General features: G+C 45.3%; 2 protein-coding genes across 5 annotated transcripts; one reads left to right on the forward strand and one right to left on the reverse strand.

Annotated features, from left to right (window-relative positions):
- Positions 1-3143: 3143 nt before the first annotated feature.
- KLRG1 (killer cell lectin like receptor G1) lies at positions 3144-17773 on the reverse strand. 4 transcript variants are annotated; one of them, XM_027632447.1, is made up of 6 exons: positions 17662-17773; positions 12789-12968; positions 8320-8412; positions 7453-7604; positions 4762-4865; positions 3144-3794 (listed from the first exon to the last, which is right to left on the reverse strand). In XM_027632447.1, the coding sequence occupies exons 2-6, from the start codon at positions 12904-12906 to the stop codon at positions 3683-3685; spliced, it is 579 nt and encodes a 192-aa protein (XP_027488248.1). In that variant the 5' UTR covers positions 12907-12968; positions 17662-17773; the 3' UTR covers positions 3144-3682. The 4 variants fall into 4 exon arrangements, with proteins under 4 accessions (XP_027488248.1, XP_027488182.1, XP_027488126.1 ...); XM_027632381.1 differs by lacking the exon at positions 17662-17773 and adding an exon at positions 16041-16108; XM_027632325.1 differs by lacking the exon at positions 17662-17773 and adding an exon at positions 15912-16085.
- Positions 16301-21832, forward strand: M6PR (mannose-6-phosphate receptor, cation dependent). The gene is made up of 7 exons (XM_027632163.1): positions 16301-16489; positions 17781-17951; positions 18155-18327; positions 18417-18526; positions 18726-18856; positions 19394-19520; positions 20075-21832. Exons 2-7 carry the CDS (start codon positions 17782-17784, stop codon positions 20195-20197), a joined length of 834 nt encoding a protein of 277 aa, XP_027487964.1. The 5' UTR covers positions 16301-16489; position 17781; the 3' UTR covers positions 20198-21832.
- The last annotated feature ends 324 nt before the right edge of the window (positions 21833-22156 follow it).

Genomic DNA, 22156 nt, shown 5'->3' on the forward strand with positions numbered 1-22156 from the left:
CTTTCTGGATCTTTTTGGCTAGATTTTAAGTGCTTAAATCCTCAAGAAAACACCCACAAGGTGTTGGTCTGTCCAAGAGGAGAGTGTGGTTTAGTAGTGTCTTTCTGAGATTTCTCTCAGCAAATCTGAAGTTCTGTCATTTGACATAGCTCAAAGGTGCCCCAACTGTACAAAACCAGCATTAAGTATCCTGTATCTAAACCAAGAACCTTGTTTCATTCATGAATAGCATCACAGAAGTGTTGGTTGTAAGGGAGCTCTGGACTTTATGTAGTCTGTCTTTTCACTTATACCAGGACTTCTGCCAGTGCTGTCAGCTGTGACTTTGTCAAATCAGATATTAAAAACTTCCAAGGATGAAGAGCCTGCTATTTCTCTCATGATGTGTTCCTGTGTTGCACTAGAAGATGTCTTTCCTTGTGTCCAGTCTGAACTCCCAAAGCTGCAGGGGTAGCCATTGCCCCACATTATATCCTCTGCCCCTACCAGGAAAATTCACGTCCTAACATCTTTGTAACTGCCCTTCAAGTATTCGTAGGTAGTTTTTTAATCACTACAGCTTTCTCTTGTTCAGACTAAACAAGTCTTGCCTACCTTGTCACTCCCTGTGGCAATGAATTTTCCTGCTCCCATGCTCTGACCAGTTTGACAGTCCTCCTTTGGACTACCTCCAGTTTCTCCATGTTCCTCTTGAACTGGGGGTCAGCATACCCAACAGAGTTCAAGTGCAGCCTCAAAAATGACATGGAGAATAAGGATTGTAACTTACCTCAATCTGCTAGCCATGCTCCTCCAGTATTCGTTCATGATGGCTTAGAGAGTTCATACAAAAAGAACTTACTTCCAAGAAAACCAGTATGTATCAATCAACTATATCAACATGCTCTAGATAGAAGATTAAAAGCTCTGCCAAAGATACTTGTTCAATTGTTTTTCACGGAACTGAAAATATTTGCTCCAAATTGCTTTAGTATTGCAAAAACTTGAACCTAGAGAGGTGCTACGTGCTTTGTTGAAAATAAAATCCACAGCTAAAAATCCTTTCCCTTCAAAGACTGCTCAACTTTTGAGGTAACCTAATATATTTATTTATCTTACATTTCTTGCGCATCTCTTTGGGATGAGATTGAGAGCCTACATTTGAAGAGCTAAAGATTAACGTATTAATATATTAAAATAATAAATCATTATTATATAATAAATTATAATATGCCCTTCACTGTAAAATCCTAGGGGAGGTAAAGCTGTGTCATTATTGACAAGGTAAACTATGCAAGCTCAGACACATGCTCACCTTGCCTACATGTCATGACAATATAAGAAGCTGTTTCTTCTCTGGGATTCTCTGGTAAAGTAACTATTAGCTTTCCTTCTGCAGATGCCACCACCATTTTGACAAAGTAGGCAAAGTCTCCATCACTATTTTGTAGGACCTCGCAACTTTCTAGGAGTCAGGGACAACCATCTTTTGATAGCTGAATGGACTCTAGCACAGACAAAATGACTCACCCAAAGTAACCCAGACAATCCAAGATGAAAAAAAGTTTTCACTTCCTAGTACACTGCGGTTTACTCAGGTCTTAATGTTGCAGGCACAGTTATTGATAAACAGACCCACTCTTGCTGGAAACATTTCCACCTTAAGACTCTCAGCTCAGTAAACCCTATACGAGGCTAAGCAGATATCCACTTAGCTGAGTATGCTAAGATACGTATGTTTGTCTTCATCTGCCTTGACACTTTCATGTGTTACATCCTGTTAAGTAGATGGAAGATAATGCCACTGGTAGCTGGTAAGGATTTCCTTCCAATTAGAATAAAAATATGAAGCAAATGTAAACTGTATGGAGTCTGAATTGATATGCTAAAATTGGTTGTTGTACTTCTATGATTCTATGAATAAGATCTCCCCTCAGCCTTCTCTGCTTTAGAATAAACCATCCAGCTGTGTCAGTCTTGCCTCATAGATGCTGGAGACGTGCTCCAGTCCTTTCATCATCTTTGTGGCCCTCTGTTGGACTCTCCAGTATGTCCATGTTTCTCTTGTATGAGGAGCTCAGAACTGCACACAGTGCTCCCAGTGTGGCCTCCCCAGTGCTTAGTAGAGGTGAATGATCACCTCCCTCAACCTGTTGGCATTATTCTGTCTAATGTGGCCCAGGACACTATTTGCCTCCTTTGCAGCAAGGGCACACTGCTGGTCACATTCATTCTGATGTTCAAAAGGATTCCCAGGTCATTTTTTGCAAAGCTTCCTTTTAAGTGGGTCAGTCCCATGGTGTACTGGTGCATGGAGCTGTTCCTTCCCAGCTCCAGGACTTTGACATTCTCCTTGTTGGACTTCACAAGGTTCCTGTCAGCCCATTTCTCCAGCCTATCTTTGCCAGAACAAACACACACCTCAGAACATCTACCAGGAACCTGCTGCTCGCCAAGGCAAGGCTTAAGGCCTCCTGTTTGGGAAATCCCCAAGGAAACACTTCTGTGCACCATATCATATCTGCATGGTGAGGTGTTCAGAGCAGCCCATGGTTGCTGCGTGTGCTTCAGAGGTCATTCATACGGGCTCAGCAGCCTGTATGTCAGTCAAACCTTCAGACTGGGTAATAGCAGTAACTTTGCATCAGGACCATCCACCATCAGGCAGTCCTTTCAGACTTACTGCTCTGACTGCAATTCTGGACCAAGGATAAATTGACAACAGTAAATTGAAATATAAATATATTACCATAAAGAGGATAAATTGGAAATTAATAAAATTTCTCTTCCTTTGTTGGAACAAAATCTCTGTGTGTAAAAAAGTTTTCCAGCTGTGCGGAAATGCAATCTACTGTCCAACCCTTAATATTCACTGTGTTTTTATGCTGTTCAAACTCTGAGCCTGGCTCTGCTCTATTTGAACTAAAAGTTCCTTTTATTAAGGATTTGTCCACTGCTTCCTCTCTCTGCAGTATGAAAGTGCAGAAGTGGAGAGGAAAACAATTTCTTGGTTGATTCAGTTTCACGCAATTAACTGTATACCTTTGACTCCTGTCTCTTGACTAGTTTGGTTAAAGTTGGCCTATAAAACATGGCCTGCAACTAGTTCCTTCCAACAGAGAGAAGAAATGGCACAGGTACACGCTTTTGGTCCAGTGCAGTAATAGAGGTTTATTTTCTCTGCTGGATTTACAGAAGCTGTAGTTGCATTTCACCCTCTTTTCTCCCACTCATAGCACTGGGATGCAAAAGGAGAGGCTGCCACTGGGAAATTCTGTTTATATGTTTCTGCCAGTGAACATCAGGCTTCATTTTTCCAGTCCTTCTGATATCAGACAATGGAAATGCAGGGAATGGAAATGAAATCTGATCCTCAAAATTGAAGGAAAATTGATAGTTCATCCTCAAAGATCTGAAGACACCTGTTGTGATAAAGCTTTTGTTTGCTCTTACAGGACAAACAGGGAAAGACTAGGCCAGGGAATATGTCCAAGGTCTCACCTGGTCACAAACAGCAGCAATCTAACACATGTGGACTGAGAACAGATCTACCACTGAAGATAACTTACATTTATGGGCAAATCACCTTTGTGATGCTATGGAAAAGGCAAGTCATTGCTCTTGTGTGAAGCTTTGGTTTGCAGGACAATGATCAATTCATACCATTGATGAGATCGTTACGAGATGAAAATGCACATAGGATTTATCTAAGCGATTTCTCACAGATCCATGGAGCACGAAATTCACAGCTGGAGGCATGGAAATGACCTTTCATCAGGACAGCACAGTGTTGCACATGGCTGTTAGAGAGGACCCTTCAAGAGACACAGAACAGAAGTGAGATTGGGAGAAAATGCTGAGGTTGTCTCCTGGAGGCAAGAAAGAAAAAACATTTGATTGTGAAGGGTGTAGCCCAGAGGAAATGAAAGAACCCAACCTCCAAAAGGCAGCTGTTAGAAAATAAAATGTACACTAAAGAACTCACCTTCCCACTACTACCAAGTAATTTTGCCATTGTGGAACCTAAATCAGAATGAAACACAGGCATGATGCCTTGCAGTGGCAGTGATATCCACCAGCATGAGAATGGCAGTGCTGAGTGTTTCATGGAAAGATGATCACCTCCAAGGAGTTTGTAAGAATGGAAAGCTGGATTTAAGCAGGGAATTAAATCAAGTGCCTAGAGTACTGACCTACTGATGGTGAGATCTTGGGTGAGTTTCCTTGCTGGAGAGGCATTAGAAACTAACTGATTGTCTTAACTGCCATAAAAAGGAAAGGCCGGGCAAAGTCAATGGACCAAACCATAAATGTTTTCCGTCATGCAAAATGCTGAGTTTTGTCCAAGTAGAGACTGAGCTGAAATTAAGGTTCTGATGTGGGTTGGCACCAGTGCAGCAGCAAAGGGCAGGGTCCTCACACCCAGTGACACCAGCACTTGACAGAATTGGTGCAAGGTGGCTAAACCCAGTAGGGTCATATGCCTTTCTGACTGAGCATCTGTGTGGGTGGTGCAGGTAAATAAAATCCTTTGTCTGAGCAGCTGGAGGGAAGTAGGGAGTGCAATACTAATATTAGACCTGATTTTCACAGGTACATGCCTTTACAAGGTGCAAGGCAGTAAAAAGTAGACCATGTCGATCTTAGTGCAGTACAGGTGACAGGAAGAAGAAAATCTGCCCAGAAAGAAAGGTCCTGAGATCTGGAGTAGGAATCTGGGTATTGTGGAACACCAGGAAATCTGAGTCAGCACTGTTGTTTTTAAAATAGAATGAAACTCACTTGGTGTAATTGGATATGGAGCCATCTTCCCAAATCCATCCAGAGCTTGTGCTGTTCCTCAATCCAATCCAGAAACATTCTGTTTGAATACGCTTGAACAGATCCTAGAAATGATGATGAATTACCAAGTGACTAATGACTAATGAAAGCTAAGCAGAGAATGGAGGTCAGGATAAGTAAAGAGAACAGAAAGCAAGATACATCCCTTTGCCTGATTGTTCCTTAAGTGGTTGACAATATGCTTACCCACACCTTCTATTCAGGAAGATCAGCCTTGCAAATCATGCCTGGAATAAAAACTATGTGTACACTCACAAGGAAGTAAGCATGCTTTCAGCGTCCTGGGGAGATTCTTCAAAGAACATTTCTCAGGGCAATATATATGAAACAACTGTTGTCGAATATGCAAGTTGAATATGAGTGCCCTGGCAGCCAGGAGAGCTAACCACATCCTGGAGGGCATCAGGCAAAGCATCGCCAGCTGGTCGAGGGAGGTCATTGTCCCGCTCTGCTCTTCACTGGGGCGGCCTCACCTTGAGTCATGTGTGCAGTTTTGGGCATTGAAATATAAAAAAGACATTAAGCTGTTAGAGACATGTAGAGAAGGACCATAAGGTTGTTGAAGGGTCTGGAGAGGAAGCCATATGAGGAGCAGCTGAGGTCACTTGGTTTGTTCAGCCTGAATGGGACTGAGGGGAGACCTCATTGGAGCCTTCAACATCCTTGTGAGGGGAAGTGGAGGGGATGGTACAGATCTTTTTGCTCTCATGACCAGTGACAGGACTCAAGGAAAAGGCATGAAGTTGAGTAGGGGGAGGTTTAGGTTAGATATCAGGAAAAGGTTTTTCACCCAAAGCATGGTTGGGTACTGGAACAGGCTCCCCAGGGAAGTGGTCACAGCACCAAGCCTGAGTTCAAGAAGTCTCTGGACAGTGCTCTCAGGCACATGGTGTGATTCTTGGGGCTGTCCTGTGCAGAGCCAGGAGCTGGACTCAATGATCCTGATGGATCCCTTTCAACTCAGCATATTCTATGATTCTATGAACTGTACCCCAATCTTCTGGAGTTTCCTACACACTTTATGTAGGAATGTTTGCTATTAGAATTAATATTAATACTGTACCATGGAGCTAGCTAGCTAATACAAAGTATTAACGATTACAGGTAAAAAATCAGGGCAGGGCAGGAAGTGCAGGCACTGACAGATGCATAACAAACCCAGGACCAAAGCTCTTCTAATTTTATACAAACATTCCTCTTACTTTTTTGCAATGTTCATTTCCTTTTGGCTAAATTTTAACTCTTGTTTATTGTTAAAAGGTGAAGCCTACAACAGAAACTTAGCCCTGAAGTAAATCCCCTGCCCCTCCCTTCCCTCCAAAAAAAATAAAAGACAAAGCCAGGAGAAATAAGTTTTTCTTCTCCACCTTTGCAATGAAACCAAAGAACAGCAACCTTTCAGTTGTATGGCTGGGCTCCATCCTTATCTCCTGCTGCCATAACAAAGCTTCAGAGAAGACATCTTCACAGAGAAGCATTAACAAAGCTAGCTTGGTAAAGTCATGGGAATAGGAGCAGCTTGAGGAACTACCTGAGTGTTGCTGGCGGTTTGCAGGTGACCACGCTTCCCTGGTACACAGAGGTTGAGCGATCATAGCCCTTGCAGCATAAGGCATGGATAGCTAGGAACGTCTCACTTAGATGGGTAAGTCTGAGCAGGGATAAAAGGTAACACTCAAGCAGCAGAGATGGTGGTAAGAAAGCAGCCAGACCAGGGAGGTTTTCTTTATGCAGAAAAATGAGTAATCTGGGGAAGATGCCTACTTCTTAAGGAGTCCGGATTTGTCTAAGCAAATGTGAAAGCCTGGTACATCGTCCCAGTCAAGCAGAGACCTGGCTTTTTAAGCCCCCACAGAACATCATACAATGCAACTTCTGTCCAGGGACTGGAAGCTGTCCACGTTCATTGGACCCAAGCTAATAAGCCCTGGCTTGCGCAAAACCAGATCAAGGCTTCTGCTCTACTTAAGCAGATGTGCCTCAGTGCCCCAGTAATCAGCACTACCCCTTTCTTTAGTGACCATACATGCCCTGCCCGCGGTGGGCACCTGCAGTGGAACAGATGGTTCCTCCTTTCACCAGCACAACTGAGGTATTTTGGCAGAGACGGGAAGTAAGCACTGAAAACAGACTGAGAAAGAAATATCCATGCATGAACACGGGGAATGGCATGGGTCACTGAGCAGAAGGAGCTGGAGCAGTTGCAGGGAGGAGAAGCGTAGCTTTTGAAAAGGAAGCATTCCTTGAGAGTGGGGATGTACTGGTTTGTGAGTGATGAGTACGTGACTGCCTAGTGTCACAGTCATTTCCTGTAATCACTCGATTAGCCTTATTGAGGATAGGAGGGGAGGTGGAGAGGAGCAGTGGAAAAGGTTGTCTCCTAACATTCTTCATAGGATGATTCTGAGTAGCTGACAGTGACCCTCACGTCTCCCTTCTCCCCTTTGCTTCTCTGCTTCCTGCAAACTTCTAAGGTGCATACTGAAACTGGCAGTGCACTGTAACATCAATCATAAGTCCTTCCTCTCATTTAAAGCCAAAATATTGCTGAAGTGACAACACTGCTTGGATGTCAATCACTTAGTGTCTGCAAGGAAATGGGAGATCCTTAAAGACTAAGAAAATCATTACCATTTCCCGGGTATCACTGACGACCAGGAGGTGAGCTCTCTGTGACCAGCAGGATACCTGGCTGGAATTCCAGTCCTTCTCTTCCTTGGAGAAGGAGTAGCAGCTCCCTCTGTAGGCCACCCACTCTTCAGGGCAGTGTGGGTAGGAGTCATCTGTAAAAGAAGTCAAAATATTAGCTTTTCTCTATCATTAACCAACAGAAATACATTTGTCAGCAAGGACCTACTGAAAAGCAACTCTTCTGGACAGTTGCAATGCAGAAAACACAAGCATCTGAAAACAACAATGCACAAACACAGATTCTCTGTGCAATTTCCAAATCTTCTTACAATAGTCACGTGCACTCTGATGCTGGTGCAAGTACACGCTTGCACACCCCCACCCACCCCTCCACCCACCCCAGGTTTCCACTGAACTACTCAGACATCCAATAACTAAAATTGGCTATCTGAAAGCAGATTACACTCTGTGGGTACACTGTGATTATGCCACACATCAGGTGAACGGATTTTAAGCAGATAACAGTAGGCTCCTCCACATGGTCTAGCACCTTCTGCATGCATGCAGAAGTGTAACAGACCTGACACATTTGTTCTACAGTTTAACACTACACTTACAGCTGGCAAGTCTACAAAAACTTCACAATATGTTTCACTGTTCTTTGCCACAGGATTTGAAATGGGTTGCCTGGGGTCTGCACAAGGAATATATCCTTCAAAATATTTTGGATAGGCAGTGGGTACATAAGGCTGGTAGAAACCTAGAATAGCTTCTTGTTTAACCCCGAATAATGGAGTTCCTGTACTTAGATGAGTCTCCAGTCCTTTGCTTTTGTTGCTCATTCTCAGTAATGCCTTGTGCACTTACTCATCTTCCAAATCAAAGCAATCACTAGGGAGGTGCTCAATATCCCAAAGCCTATAGCCAAGCCCAGCACAACTGCTGACCACAGATGGGGATCTGTAAAAGAGAAAAGAAATCACAGTGAGCAGGAGACACATGAAAACTGACTATGGTTTTACATAGTTTGCTTTGTCCAGCGCATTTCCGTAAAGAATTGAACTCTTTAGAGCAACACTGTCTACACTCTGCACATGGCTGACATCACTGCCACTGCCAGCCTACCTGGGGTCTCCCCATGCCCCTGCCCACTGGTCCAGGGTCCCATTTCAGCTGGGCTTGGGGCAATCAGTTCCTGCCTGAGCTTCTCAGGAGGTGCCCATCTTCAGATCAGCCACAGCTCTGCCCCTTCCTGGCCACAGAGACAGCTGGTCCTGTGGTGGCTGACCCCAGAAGAGGAAGCACCTACCACAAGTCAGCTGAAGCCCCCCAGGTACCATGTGGAGCCTTGTTCTGGCAGGAGCCTCCCAATAAACCTGCTCCTGCCTCAGCATTGAAGCTTGGGGTGGAAACACAGAGCTGTATTGCTACAGCCACCATGTTCAAGCTAAATGCAAAAAGAAACCCAAAGCTTTTCCCCTAGCTCTTTCAGCAACAGCAACAGGTTTAATCTTAGCATCCTGTCCACAGGCTTAGGCACATGGTCATGTTACATCTTCCCAGGATACTCCCAAGTCAGTTCTATGTTCTCATCTGCCTCTTCCATAGTGGGTTGGCATGGTGGGAGAGCCAGCCTTGAAGACCTTGGGATGCCTGTCCCTCCACAATTTCACCACCACCACCTGCTGTTCAATTGCTGCCAGTGGCAGAGAGTGAGTCCTTGGGGCAGCCTCCACTGTAGTCCAGCACAGCTTCCTTTCAAAGGGCTGGTCAGGACTGACATGGAGAGATCTATGAGAAATAAATAATCTGGTTTTATTATAAGCAAATGAATTTAGTGGAAAACAGAAGGGGGTGGGGTTTTCTTTTTTTCACTTAATTCCAAGGGGTTTTTTAGGTATATTGTGAAAGCTGCAAGGTGGAAGGTCCTGTCTGGGCCTGACGCCAGGGAACCTTTGTGGCAAGGAATAGGGAAAAGTATAAAATTAAAAATGTACCCTCTGTGGTGTGGTTACCCATTGTGTGTGGAGAGACTCCCCTGTACAACGTACAGGGGGGTACATCACAAATCAGTCAAGAGGGAGGGTAACACCCCCTCCTGAGTCCAAGAAATTACCTTTTAAGGTAAAAAACTTGGAAATCACTGAATATGTAACAGCTTATGTAACCAAGAGAATACAAAAGGCGCGTGTTTCAAACGGTTGGTGTGCTTCTAGGCCTATGTGACTTAGGATTGCACCCAGCGCTGCAATAAAGAACTTCTTGCTGCATTTTTCCTTGTCCTGCAGGTATTTTTGCCATTTTCTTAAACTGAAAGCAAGGATTTTTCCTACAGATCTGCTCTTGTCCAGCAGGACATGTTAACCTCCAGGCTGCATGTTGCTTTCCCATTGTCATCTCCTGCAGCTGTGTTTGACCTGAGAGGCATTCACTTTCCATAAAACATTTGAAATCCCAGCACTAAAATGTCCTCTCACCCCAACTGAGGAGAGGATGACACAACCACAGATGAATTCCAGGGGAGTTTGGTTTGCATAGCAGCACAGACAACAGGACTTTCTAAGAAGCAGTAAATGTGTAGTTAACTTATGTACTACATCCTGCTCTTGTGATGCTTCAGAGCCTTCTACCCAAATCCAGCAACAAAGTCCCTACTGGATCTCATGAAAATTGAGGTGCTTCTCTCTTGGTCATGTCACAAGACCCAAAGAAACACACTTGATCTCTTGGTGGAGACTGAAAACAAACGCATATCACATATCAAGAATAGCATGGGAAAGACAAGGAAAGCCAGCGCTAAAACAGAGGGGAAAGGGACTTCACTTAAAAAACAAGAATGTGTCCTTTAAACACTGGAAGCTTTATCAAATACAGAAAGTAGACCAAATCAGTAAATTAATAAATAGTAATTCATTTTGATCTTGAGCAGTTTGCAGGCTCACTAAAGTTAAGGCCATTTTCTCATTTTTAGCAATATATTTAGACCTGCAATTTTGGCTAGAAGAAGTTTCTAAGGTAACAAGGGAGAGCATGAGGGAGTTTTGTTGTAAGCATCATTCTTTTGGTATAAAGATCTTTTCTAAGATAAAGGTTTTGGTGTGTTTCCTGAAGCTTGTAGGACTTCTAGCTGCCCAATCATAGTTAAAAAAATTACAACATTTCTTATTTTGTAAACTCATTATTAAATAACAAAACCCCACCCCTTTTCAGTTACAAAATACAGAAAGACTTTTCAGCTACAATGTAGTCCTTGGCTTCACACAAGGAGACAATGGGAGAATTGAAGGACTTGGACTGAGTCTGGAACTTGAACTTTGACTCTGCTCTCTATTCTTCTTGTAAGGTCATGTTTGTATCTCTGGTGACTTGGGTTTTGTCATCAGAATAAGCCTCAAGAGAATGTCAGCCTGAGGATAATGGATAGGGTGGAGATTTTTCTCTGCAGATTGCAACTGAAAACTAAGTAAAAGGGGATAAATATCTGTTGAAACATATCTCTTGGTTCTGAGGTCATATTTCTGAGGATTTGCACTTGTTTTCCTTCCTCTCTTGCCTCTCCAAAGAAGCTATCTCCTGGATCCTTCAGATAACTGTTAACTGATTTTAGGGAAAACTACTGCCAGGACAAGGCTGGGATGACAGTCTGTGAAACGGTTAATCCTTAAATGTCAGCACTGAGCACTTGAGCTGGTGCCTCTCGGCAATTAATAGAGTAGTTCTCTATTGTTTTAGACCAACTGCAGAAAAAAAGGAGATGACAAACACATCACCCAGGCTAACACTGTCTTAAGTGACTAGTGGACTGACATTTTAGTACTGCAGCACGTCTAAGACTCTCTGGAAGCCAAACAGAAGACACAACCAGGGTAACTCTTCGTTTGTTTAATCAGACGACTGATCTATACGTCGGTGATAGTGTGCCACAGAGACAACTACAAAGTCAGTAGGAGTGTGCATTTGAACAGAGAAGAAATGCCTGAGAGCACGCCTCTCAAAAGTGATGGAGGCAGGGACAGAGTTGAATATAAAGATCTTCTAAAGAAAGGTACTTGAACTGAGCTCCTTAGGGACCCCTTGCATGCTGAAGAGAGCTGAGAAATAATCAAATAATATACACAGAAAATGTGTTCAAAGATCAGCTTCCTTATTTTAGGCTCTCTGACTTTAGCTCAAAAAGATGAGGGTACATGAAAGACTGTGAAAAGGAGGAATATTAAAAAGAAAAATGCAAACATCTCAAGAGATGTCACTGTGTTTTCAGATGAAAACATGTGCAAAAGCAAGACTGCTTTCCAAGCAGATCAAGTGTGAGTACTAGAGAGAAACTTGGGGGTTTCTGTGCTGGCTTTGTTACCATAGCACAGTAAGTGACCAGGCAGCAGTAACCACCACAGGAATACACAGTTATTCTGATCAGAGCATAGAAATCTTGTATCCCACAGTAAGAGCCCCTCCACTGTAACAACTGTGAAAAAAATTAAGGTGAACCATCAGTGTTGCAACCAATGCAACACAACTCATCTGAAGTACACAGGTATTTCATAGAATCATAGAATCATAGAACAGTTTGGGTTGGAAAGGACCTTAAGATCATCCAGTTCCAACCCCTTCAATATTTTGCAAGGAGACACTTACAAAGAATGACCATCAGTGCAAAATCTCTCTTCTAGGGTGGCATTTCTCAACTAAGCAGCTAGAGGTATTGCTCAATGTGACACTGACAAGGCCTATCAGGGGTAATGGAGGGAAAACAAGGGAAGAAAAAATTTAAGGAAAGCACTAAGAAAATCTTCCTGATAGTAAGATGCCCTGCAGAACTGTCTCAAGGCAAAAGCTGAAAACTTGCTCACTGGGAGGTATATAAAACTAGAACACAGAAAACAAAAAGAAATCTATTACAAAAGAATCCTGCATAGCCCCAGGGGAGAGAGGCTGGATGATATCATATGCCTTCTCTGTCTCTGATCTCTGATTACCATATGTCTCTAATTTATCTGTATTCGCATCTTGCCTTCCCTTCAAAGAACTATTGCTCACAATCTCCTATTGCTGACAAGCAGACAACCTTAAACCTCTTGTGGACAAAAGGATGCCTGGGTTGAATGCCCAGGCATAGACACCGAAAGAGGTCTGACACAGAGAGGGAAGGGGACAATGCCAGGTCTCTAACCCATCAGCTTTTTTCACATTAAAATATTCACAGTAATTTTAGAACCAAAGCAACAGCACCCTAAGCTGGCACTACGAATCAGTGGCCAGATCAGAGGGTTTCTGTTAGATCTTGCTTGCACTCAAAATAAAATCTTTTGTTGACTGACCTCACCTGGCTTTCCTACCTCTTTTTTCCTGTGAAGCTTCGGCCCTTGGCGGAGAAGCCTGAGAGAATCTGACAGAAGTATACGTTACCTCCTCACTCATATCAGCTGCAGAAGTTTCTGATCTGCTTCCCTCCATGCCAAAGCAAAGAGTGAGCACAAGATGTTTCAATCAGGCTGTTGAACAACAGGGCTCCACGCCTGCAAAACAGGAAACCTGAGGCTATATTCGAAAGACAAGTAATGTGAAGTTGCAACCTCCATCTCCAGCTGCTCAAGACAACCAAATTTACAACAGAATGGAAAGCAGTGTAACTGCAGCAACTTCCATTTCCTAATCTGATGAAGGATGTTTTAAGAATAACTGCTGGTGGAAAAGGTGATTAATCACCAAGCTCATGAGTATTTTAATTGTTGCCAATGCGAGAGGGCATGGTTACACTGAGCAGTAACTGGGAGGATGTGCGCTGCTCTGAGGAGGTTCCTCTCAGGGTCAGAAGCAGGTGGATAACGAGAGCACAAGCTAAGAAGGTGAATAGCATGTGCACAAGATGAAAAGTGCGATAAGCAATGGCTATGGCAAACTGGCAGCCCAGCTGCTGTCAAAAGGGAAGTAGAGGTGGACAGCATGGGTTTGAGAAGGAAGCCTTACGAGCTCTCGACAATTCTACTAGGAACTCTTTCTACACCAAATACCAGTGTGAATATGCTCGTGACACAAGGCAGACACTGGCATCCCTCAAGGCTCTCTGAGTCAACACCTTAACAGCATCAGTATGAGAGAGATACGGACATGCTGGAGAGAGTCTAGCAAAGAGCCACAAAGATGATGGACTGCAGCATCTCTTCTATGAGGAAAGGCTGAGAGATTGGGACTGTTTAGCCTGAAGAAGAGACATCTTGGAGAGGATCTAATTAATGTATATAAATTTCTGAAGGAAGGTTACAAGAAGAGTCAAAATCTTTTTAGTGGTGCCCAGTGACAGGACAAGAAGCAATGGGCACAAACCGAAACACAGAAGTTCTTCTCTCTGAACATCAGGAAATGCTTTTTTACTGTGAGGGTGATCGAACACTGACAGAGGTTGGCCAGAAAGGTTGAGGTGTCTCCCTCAATAGAGAGTGGTCTGGACACAGTCCTGGGCTGTAGGTGGACCAGGTTGTAGATGGCCTGTCTTGAGCAGGGGGTTGGACCATAAGACCTTGAGAGATCCCTTCCCAATGCAATCATTTTGTGACTCTGTGGCTTTTGAAGTATTGACCATTGATGAATAATTCAAGTTGCACCGGAGGAGGTTTAGATTGGATGTTGGGAAAAATTTCTTCACCAAAAGAATTATCAAGCACTGGGACAGCTGCCCGGGTAAGTGGTTGCATGATTATCCCCGAAAGTTTTTAAAAAAGATGCAGATGTGAAGCTTAGGGACATGGTTTAGTGGTGGGCTTGGCAGTGTCAGGTTAATGGTTGAACTTGATGATCTTAAGGGTCTTTTCCAGTCTAAAAGATTCTTTGATTCTATGGTGGGGACTACTGATGCTTCTAGCATCCTGAGAAACCTCTTAGCCGCATAGTTGGCTGATTTTTGTTTTAATCCAGATTCTGATCCTTTCCATTTCATGCTCAGAATGGGGATGTTTACCAGGCTCAGGGTGCGCATCTTCAGCACAGTGGAGTACATGTAATTTACCAGAATTGTTTGGGCATTCTCAACAAAGTAGTTGAGATGACTGCTATTCCCAACAGGGATGATTGTTATGAGTCCTGGTGACATGCTCTAAATTTGAGAAATGATTGCATGGGAGGATGCTTAGTTTGATACAGTATTGTGGCCAATTTGTTACAATGCACATGTCTAGGAAGGCATGAACTGGATATTTCTGCAAATTTCTCCACTTGCCTTAAAGGGTGGCATGTAGCACCCACAGAAATCCTTGCAATCATGGGTAGAGCCTGTAGACAGCAAGATAGGGAGTCTGTGCTTGAAGGGAAAGGGAAGGTAGAAGACAGAAGGAAGAGGAAGAAAGTCTTTCCTGAATGCTTTGAGTGGATAATACAGAAGTCTAAAGAGAGCTCTCAAGCCCAGAGAGCTACTATACTCGCAAGGACAACTTAGCTGGGAATACAGTCTGTGTGGCTGAAAAGAAGCCAACAGGATTCAGACAGAGCCTAAGTGCCCAGACCAAGGGGAAAAGGCCCTACAGCTGCCTACAGGACCAGAGCGACCATAAAGACAGTGCTATTTGTGAAGAACTGGAGAAGTAAAGGCTGGCAAGAAAGAACTAAGAGCTCTGTTTTGATGTGGTTTACCATTTTTTCTCAAATATCAGCAGTAAGTTGAATTCTTAGTTTCAACAGGAAGTAGAGAGGGAACAGTCACACCGTAGGAGGTGGGCAGGTAACACACAGTTAATAGCTAAGTGTGAATAAATAAGTCTGACTTTTGCAGCTGTGCCATACTCCCAGTGGAATCACAGCAGGACTAAATCAATCAGTTTTCCAGGAGCCAACAATGCCCCCAGTTCTTCACTGCTGAAGCAGCATACCATGGGGAAATCTCCCAAACTTCTCTCAAACAAGTGGTTTCTCTAGCATGTTGCTAAGTTCCCTAAACACCACATTTCTTTCTTAAGTAAAAGATGCAAAAGCCTCAGAACTCTGACAAGGAACACCTGTCCCTTCCAGCAACAGACCCCTGGAAAGTGGACTCTCTTATCATTGCAGTGGGAGCCTGACTTAAGGAGATAAATGACCTTTAAATGGGCCAGTCTCAAATAATTTATAGCTTTATGAATCACACCCAAGATGCTCAAGTCCACCACCCTTGTGCACTATCAGCTGGACCTGGAATTCCTCTGCAGTGGCAAAACTTCCAGGAGCTGGGAGAGACACCTTCATTCCAAAGTATAACAAAACATGGACGTACTGGAAAGAGTCTACCACAGAGATAAAAAATGGGGACAAAATCAGAAGGATCGAGAACACAAAGCACTTTTGTGAACTGGTCTAGACCCCTCGCTCGTTCAACACTCTGGAGGCACCCGGTGGGAATGGTAAAGCCCGAGGATAAACTGCTGGACCACCACTGCCTCCGGCAGCGGGAACGAGGGGAGCGCTGTCGCCGGGAAGCCTGCCTGCTGCTGTACCGGAGATAGAAGAGGGAAGAGCGCGACTTCCATCTGGGAAAGCCACAACGCACTTGAATGAGGTGACTTCCAGCCGGCAGCCCAGCGACCACCACCCCGCGGGACTGCGTCTCACCCCCTCCCACCGACCCCTCTCCCTCCCACTGCCTCCACAGGACCGCCCCCCCCGGGGGCTCGCCCTTTCCGCCGGCCCTCGCAGCTCATTGGGCGGGAAGCGAGGGGAGGCGGGGCCCCGGTTCCGTCCAGTCCCCGCCCATTGGGTGGAGGAGGGAAGTGGGCGGGGCCCGGCGCAGCCCGGCGCTCCCCGCCGCGCTCCATTCGCTGCGGGGCTGCTCTTGGGCGGGCGATCCCGGCGGCTCCTGGGCTCCCATTGGTGGCAGCGCGAGTTCCGCCACGCTCTTTCCGGCTGGCGGGGCGGGCGAGGGAGCCGGCCGCGACGTGGAGGAGGCCGGTGTCGCCCGTGCCTGCGCTCTGCGACCCGCCCAGCATGGGATACCCGTGACCCGCGGGTCTCTCTTCCCTACAGGCGGCGGCGCCTGTGCCCGTGCGCGGCGGGGAGGACGCGGGGGCGGCCGCAGGTGGGTGCGCGGGGCTGGGGCTGAGGCTGGGACGGTGCGGAGCGGGGCACGGCGAGGGGGAGCCGCAGGGGCGAGCGCGGGACAGCGGCCGGGGGGGCCCGGCCGGGGTCGCTTCCGGCGGCGCGTGGCAGGTTCCCGGGAGGAGCCGTGTCCAGTGCTGGGGGCAGGGACCTGCCTGTGGCCTCGGGAGAGGCGAGTCACGAGCCCTCGTGTCACGGGCTTCCTCATTTCAGGCTGCCCGGAGAGGCTGTGGAGTTTCCCTCACTGGGGATATTCCAGAGCCGCCTGGACGCCATCCTGTGCATTGTGCTCTAGGACGGCCCTGCTTGTGCGAGGAGCTTGGACCGATTCTGTGGTTTAGGCGTTTCTAACCTTGTGTTGGCGCCTGGCCCCCGTGGGAAGCAGAGCCCCAGCTCGGCAGTGTCCGGCAGGGATGCGGGGAAACCATTGGGTTCAGTCAGATGGGTTCTGTGCCCATCTGCAGCCGGGCGATTGTTTAATTGAGGGTCTCCTGGCTGCCTGCCTGCCAGCACGTGGGGCTTTACCAAAATCTACGGCAGGAGAATTTGTTGCACCGCGCTGGTGGGCTCGTGCAATCATTGAATGTTTTGTATGTGATTTTAGCATGAACCTGAAAGCCAGGTCTTCTAGATTTTATTATTGTTATCATTACAGCTTCGTTGCTTGGATCTCACACAGGATGTCTTGCTTTCATCCTTCCCTTGTGTAAACAGAAGAAAACTTCTGTGAAGTTGCAGCTTAGCAGTATTAAACACTTTCAAATTCTCAGCTAAAGTAGTACTAGAAAGATAATTATTAAGATTAAGCCACTGGAACAAACAGAGCCTGACTAATCACAGTGGGTCTTTCCTGTGAGCTCTTTACATGAGATCTGTGAAGAGGATTGATAAGAGGCCTCATAAATAATTTTCTGCTGACTGGCTTCTCAGTGCAATGCAATAACAGTGGCTTATGCCTGAAAATTACTCCAGTGTTCAGCCTGCTGGACTCTGGTCTGGCAGCTAATTAGTGTGCTCAGCAGCAAAACGTTTTGAGGTCCCAAGGGAAAATTCATAAAAGAGTCCCAAGTGGGCCAAGTGAATTGCCTTTGGCCACGTAAGAGACTCAGATTTAGTGTCTCTTGGGAACTGTGAGTTGTTTCTAGACTTCACCTTCTCCTTTTTGCAGTCAGGACTGAGGAAGTGGCTAATCATTGACTCCGTGACCCTGAAGTTAGTTTGCAGGGGGCTGAAGCAGTTAATCCTCTGTGTTCCCTGTGGCTTGTGTCCAGGATGCCATCACCTTGCCATACCTCTGCCTTGCTGCTGGTCTTTATGGCCCTGGCTGTAGCGGGGGCTGAGCAGTCTGAAGAGAGGAACTGTGATGTGATTGGTGATGAAAGCAGTGAATCACAAATGGAAAGAGCCCTGCTGAAGAAACTGGAGCCCCTGAGCCACATGAGGTACAGTACAACACCCTGCAGGCCTTGGGGCTGTGCAGTGCCAGCCCTTGGGCCAGGAGGAGGGGAAGATTTGGGGTAGGACCGCGAAATGGGTTCCCCCGTCTGTATGGACTCTGACTTTTGCAGGTCTGAAGTGCCTGCTGCTCTGAGAATTGTTCTTTGTAATCCGATGGGCTGTCTGTTCTGTCCTTTCCCTGCTGCAGGTTTAATGTGACTGTGGAGAAAGGCAAAACGGAAAACTACGTCTACCAATTCAGGGTGTGCAGGGAGGTCAACAGCACTTCTCACGATTATGGTGGCCTGGTGCAAACAGATAGACAGAACGGAAAGACCACAGTGATAGGAAGAATCAATGAAACCCAGGTCTTCAATGGAAGTAAGATTCCACTCCACACTTTTCTTACTCAGCAGCTGCCTTTTGCCTCCTGATCTGAATTTGCAGCCTGTATGTTTCTCTCCTGGCAGGTGACTGGATCATGCTGATTTATAAAGGAGGTGATTCATATGGCACTCACTGCAGTGGTGAGAAGAGACGAGCTGTGATAATGATTTCTTGCAAGCGAGGAGTTACAGCGGTGAGTGACATATGAGGTGGGAGAGGATCAGGAGGCTGCCAGACAAGTAGTTGTTTGTAAGCAGAAGGGCTTTGAGGGGCTAGGAAGGTGTCCTCTAGTATCTGTTGCCTAGCTGCACCAGCAATGGTAAAACTGTCTCCTGGTGAAATTCAATGTACCTGGGCATGTTTTCACATGGCTTAACTTTTCCAAATTACAGAGTTCATTCAGCATTATTTCTGAAGAGCGGGAAAAGGAGCAGGAATGTTTCTACCTCTTTGAGATGGACAGCAGTGTGGCTTGTCCAGCTGAGAATTCCCACCTCAGTGTTGGCTCCATTCTACTGATCACGTGAGTCATTGGAAGAGCTGTTTGTGCCTAGGCCATAATCTCCAGTGCTATTTAGAAACCTCACAAATGCTATAGTAGACTAAGTAATTGTAGTATACCTACCCACAGCCACCATTAGATATTACTATGCCTCTGAGATTTTTGGACAAAAGCTCTTGCTCTAAGCATGATGCAGGGCTGCTCTGTTCCCTGTAGAGAGTCTCCTTCATAGCTTACAGACAAATGCACTTAAACATGGAGATGTGACTTCCTAAAAATGTATAAGGGCTCTTTGCTAGAGCTCGGAATTCAGACTAGGAGTCTTGACTTGTTTTCTGTGTTTGTGCTTAGAGGCACTGCTTCACATAATGCTGCTAAAAGATTTATACTATCAAATTGATAATTTGGGGACCTTAGCTCTGCTCTTGAGTGGTGCTCAGATACTTGCTCTAATGCCAGTATGAGGCAGGTAGTTGGGTTGAAATAGATTGTCTATAGGATTTCTTCAGCTTTGATTTATTTATTTATTTATTTATTTATTTTAATTCTGCATTCCAGGTTTGCCTCACTGATTGCAGTCTACATCATTGGTGGGTTCCTCTACCAGCGCCTTGTAGTGGGAGCAAAGGGCATGGAGCAGTTTCCTCACTTTGCCTTCTGGCAAGATCTGGGCAATTTGGTGGCGGTGAGTGAAAATCCCTATATATTCCCAGCCTGGCACCTGTATTAGGAGAAAATGGCAGACTATGTCTCTTGGGTAGACCTACTGCCAGAGTGATGTACTTTGAAGCAGAAGAAGATATCTGTTTCATTTTTCTTGAGTATTCTGTTTTTGAATCCTTGCCAAGACCAATTCCCTGCCACTATCCTGCAACTGCTACATAACTGGAACACATACTTTTTAGGGGTTAATGCTTTCCAGAGAGAAATGTTCACCTGTGGACTGTGAAATACACATGTCCGACCTCCCTGAAACCCTCCCTTGGTCATTATAGGCAGTGCCATTTATCCCTCGTGCTTGCCTTGGCCTGGTGTTGCTGCACACTGTTAATCAATATGCCCAGAGCCTTTATGACCGAGTAGAATGTTTTTATGTCAAGACAAGTTTTGGGGACGTGTCTTAGGTAGCACAGCGATAGGCATAATCCCTTAGCAAAAGAGAAGTCGCAGGAGCCGCTTTGCTTTGGATGCTGAGTCAGTTGCAGAGTCTGATGCTGGTGCCATGTCCTGTGCTTGTAGGACGGCTGTGACTTTGTGTGCCGATCCAAGCCTCGAAACGCGCCAGCCGCGTACCGTGGTGTGGGGGATGACCAGCTGGGCGAGGAGTCAGAAGAACGGGATGACCACTTGCTACCAATGTGATAGGCTTTCCACACCGAGTTCTTTTCTCCCCATCTTCCCAGTGCTTGTTTAGCCGGGTGCCTCCCAGCCAGTTCTCCTTCTCTCACTTCTGATTTTCTTTACACTGCTTCTGCCGTCTCCGGTGTGTTGAGTCCCATGGATGCCTCTGGATGTGAACAGCACTGGTCCCTGATGGTGTGTCTTACAAATATAATACTGGTTTAGGTTTTTAAAAATGCAGCAAAGCTGGGGGAGAAGTGCTGAGAGTTGAGTAAAGACAACAAGAAAGCAATATGAGTTTTCAGCACTGAGCAGGAATGGGAGATGAATCACTGAGAAGAAAAAAGGGCCATGGATGGGTGCAGAAAGGGGAAGGAAAAAGGCCATGTGTTAAAACAGCTGACACTGTAAAAGGCGTATTTTGTCTTTTTTTCTTTTTTTCCCTAGGGTTTACACTGGAATTATTTTTCTTTGAATGCATTTTCAGCTTTTCTAGCTTCTGCACTGTTACACAGTTTCTGCTGGCATAACTGGCACAGAGTGCTCTATGCCTGACTCTGGGGGCGGAAGAGGCATTAGCACCTGTGCAGTCTTTTGTTTTACTAATGGCAAAGTATTGAGAAGTATGCACTGGTTTCCTTCAACAGCTGTAAAGGGATGCATGCCAGCCTCTCAGACTGGAGAGAGGCAATGCTAAAAAGATATAGGAGTTAAATATAGTCTCATGACTTCAGTTCAGTCAAAATATTGTCTCTGTCTTCTCAATCACTGAGAAGCAAAAGGAAACAATGTGCTGCTAAGGAAAAGGAACATTTGCTGAAACTGAACTGACATTAAGACACAATGAGACAGGTAGCTGCCATTTGAGTTCTGATACAAGCTTCCCAAGGTGACTGCCCACACAGCACAGTCACTGTCAGCATTGTGATTTCATGCTTGCCAGAAGTTCCTTGTTTGGCAGAGGGTTTTCCTGTGAAGCTATCAGAATTTATTTTTATATAATAGGAACCACGGAAGCCCAGGATAAGAATGGTAACACATTGAAAACTGCATAAGGGACTCTTGCACTTACTTGGTCAACTTTCATAAATTACTGTCCCCTTAAGCATGATACAGGCCAGTCTTAATACACTTGCCCTGTGCAGATGGTACGTACATGCTGCCAATGTCTGGGAGTGAGAGATCTTCTCTTGGGGCCCTGGTGAAAAGCACGTACAGCTGAGTTATAGACTTACGGGGAACCTTCTGGAACTTGGCACCTTGATTCTTAATTGCTTTTTATTTGAGAGGCTACACTCTGAGCAATCCCCTTCTACCCTGTTGTGGACTGGCAGGAGAACTGCCCTCAGTCTTGAGGGCAGAGACTGTGAATAAGCAAGCCACTACTACTGTTAACAGCAGAGTACAGACAAGATTCATGTATTTTTAATGCTGTCTGAACAACGACATTGAGAGAAAAGGGGTAGCCCTGCTTTTTTGCTGGGTTTAGAGTGGGCAAAGAATTCCTGCTTTCTTTGACTTTTGTTACAGTCTCAGTCTTTCTCATAACATGGGAAAAATAGGAAGTCTGTTGTAAGTGTTTTTCATGGTGGTGTTTAAGGTAATTTTTTTTGTACAAAACACAACTTTCAAAAATAAAGTGACCAAAAAACCTTATGAAGTGTTGTGCTGATGTAATAGGAGCTTGCTTTGGTACCAAAGCATCTTTCTTACCCAAGGCTGAAAGATGGTGCCTTGTGCCTGAACTATTCTTGCCAATAATGAATCCATTCATGTTAGTTCATGGTTTTTGCTGCCACATTGTTTCACTCCAGTTCCCCTAGGGCTTAAGAGGGAAGGCTATGCACATCTTTCAAAACTGAAACTTTAAAAGCTCAGGTAGTTATGGATGGATGGGTTATGCTCTGTATTCTTCTGCAGCAAGAAAAATCAAAAGTAGCTTTGTGATGAAGGTTGTACTTCTCAAAGACTCGGTTAACG

Source organism: Corapipo altera, unplaced genomic scaffold (genome assembly GCF_003945725.1).
Source record: "Corapipo altera isolate COAL_440 unplaced genomic scaffold, ASM394572v1 0, whole genome shotgun sequence".
Lineage (NCBI taxonomy): Eukaryota > Metazoa > Chordata > Aves > Passeriformes > Pipridae > Corapipo > Corapipo altera.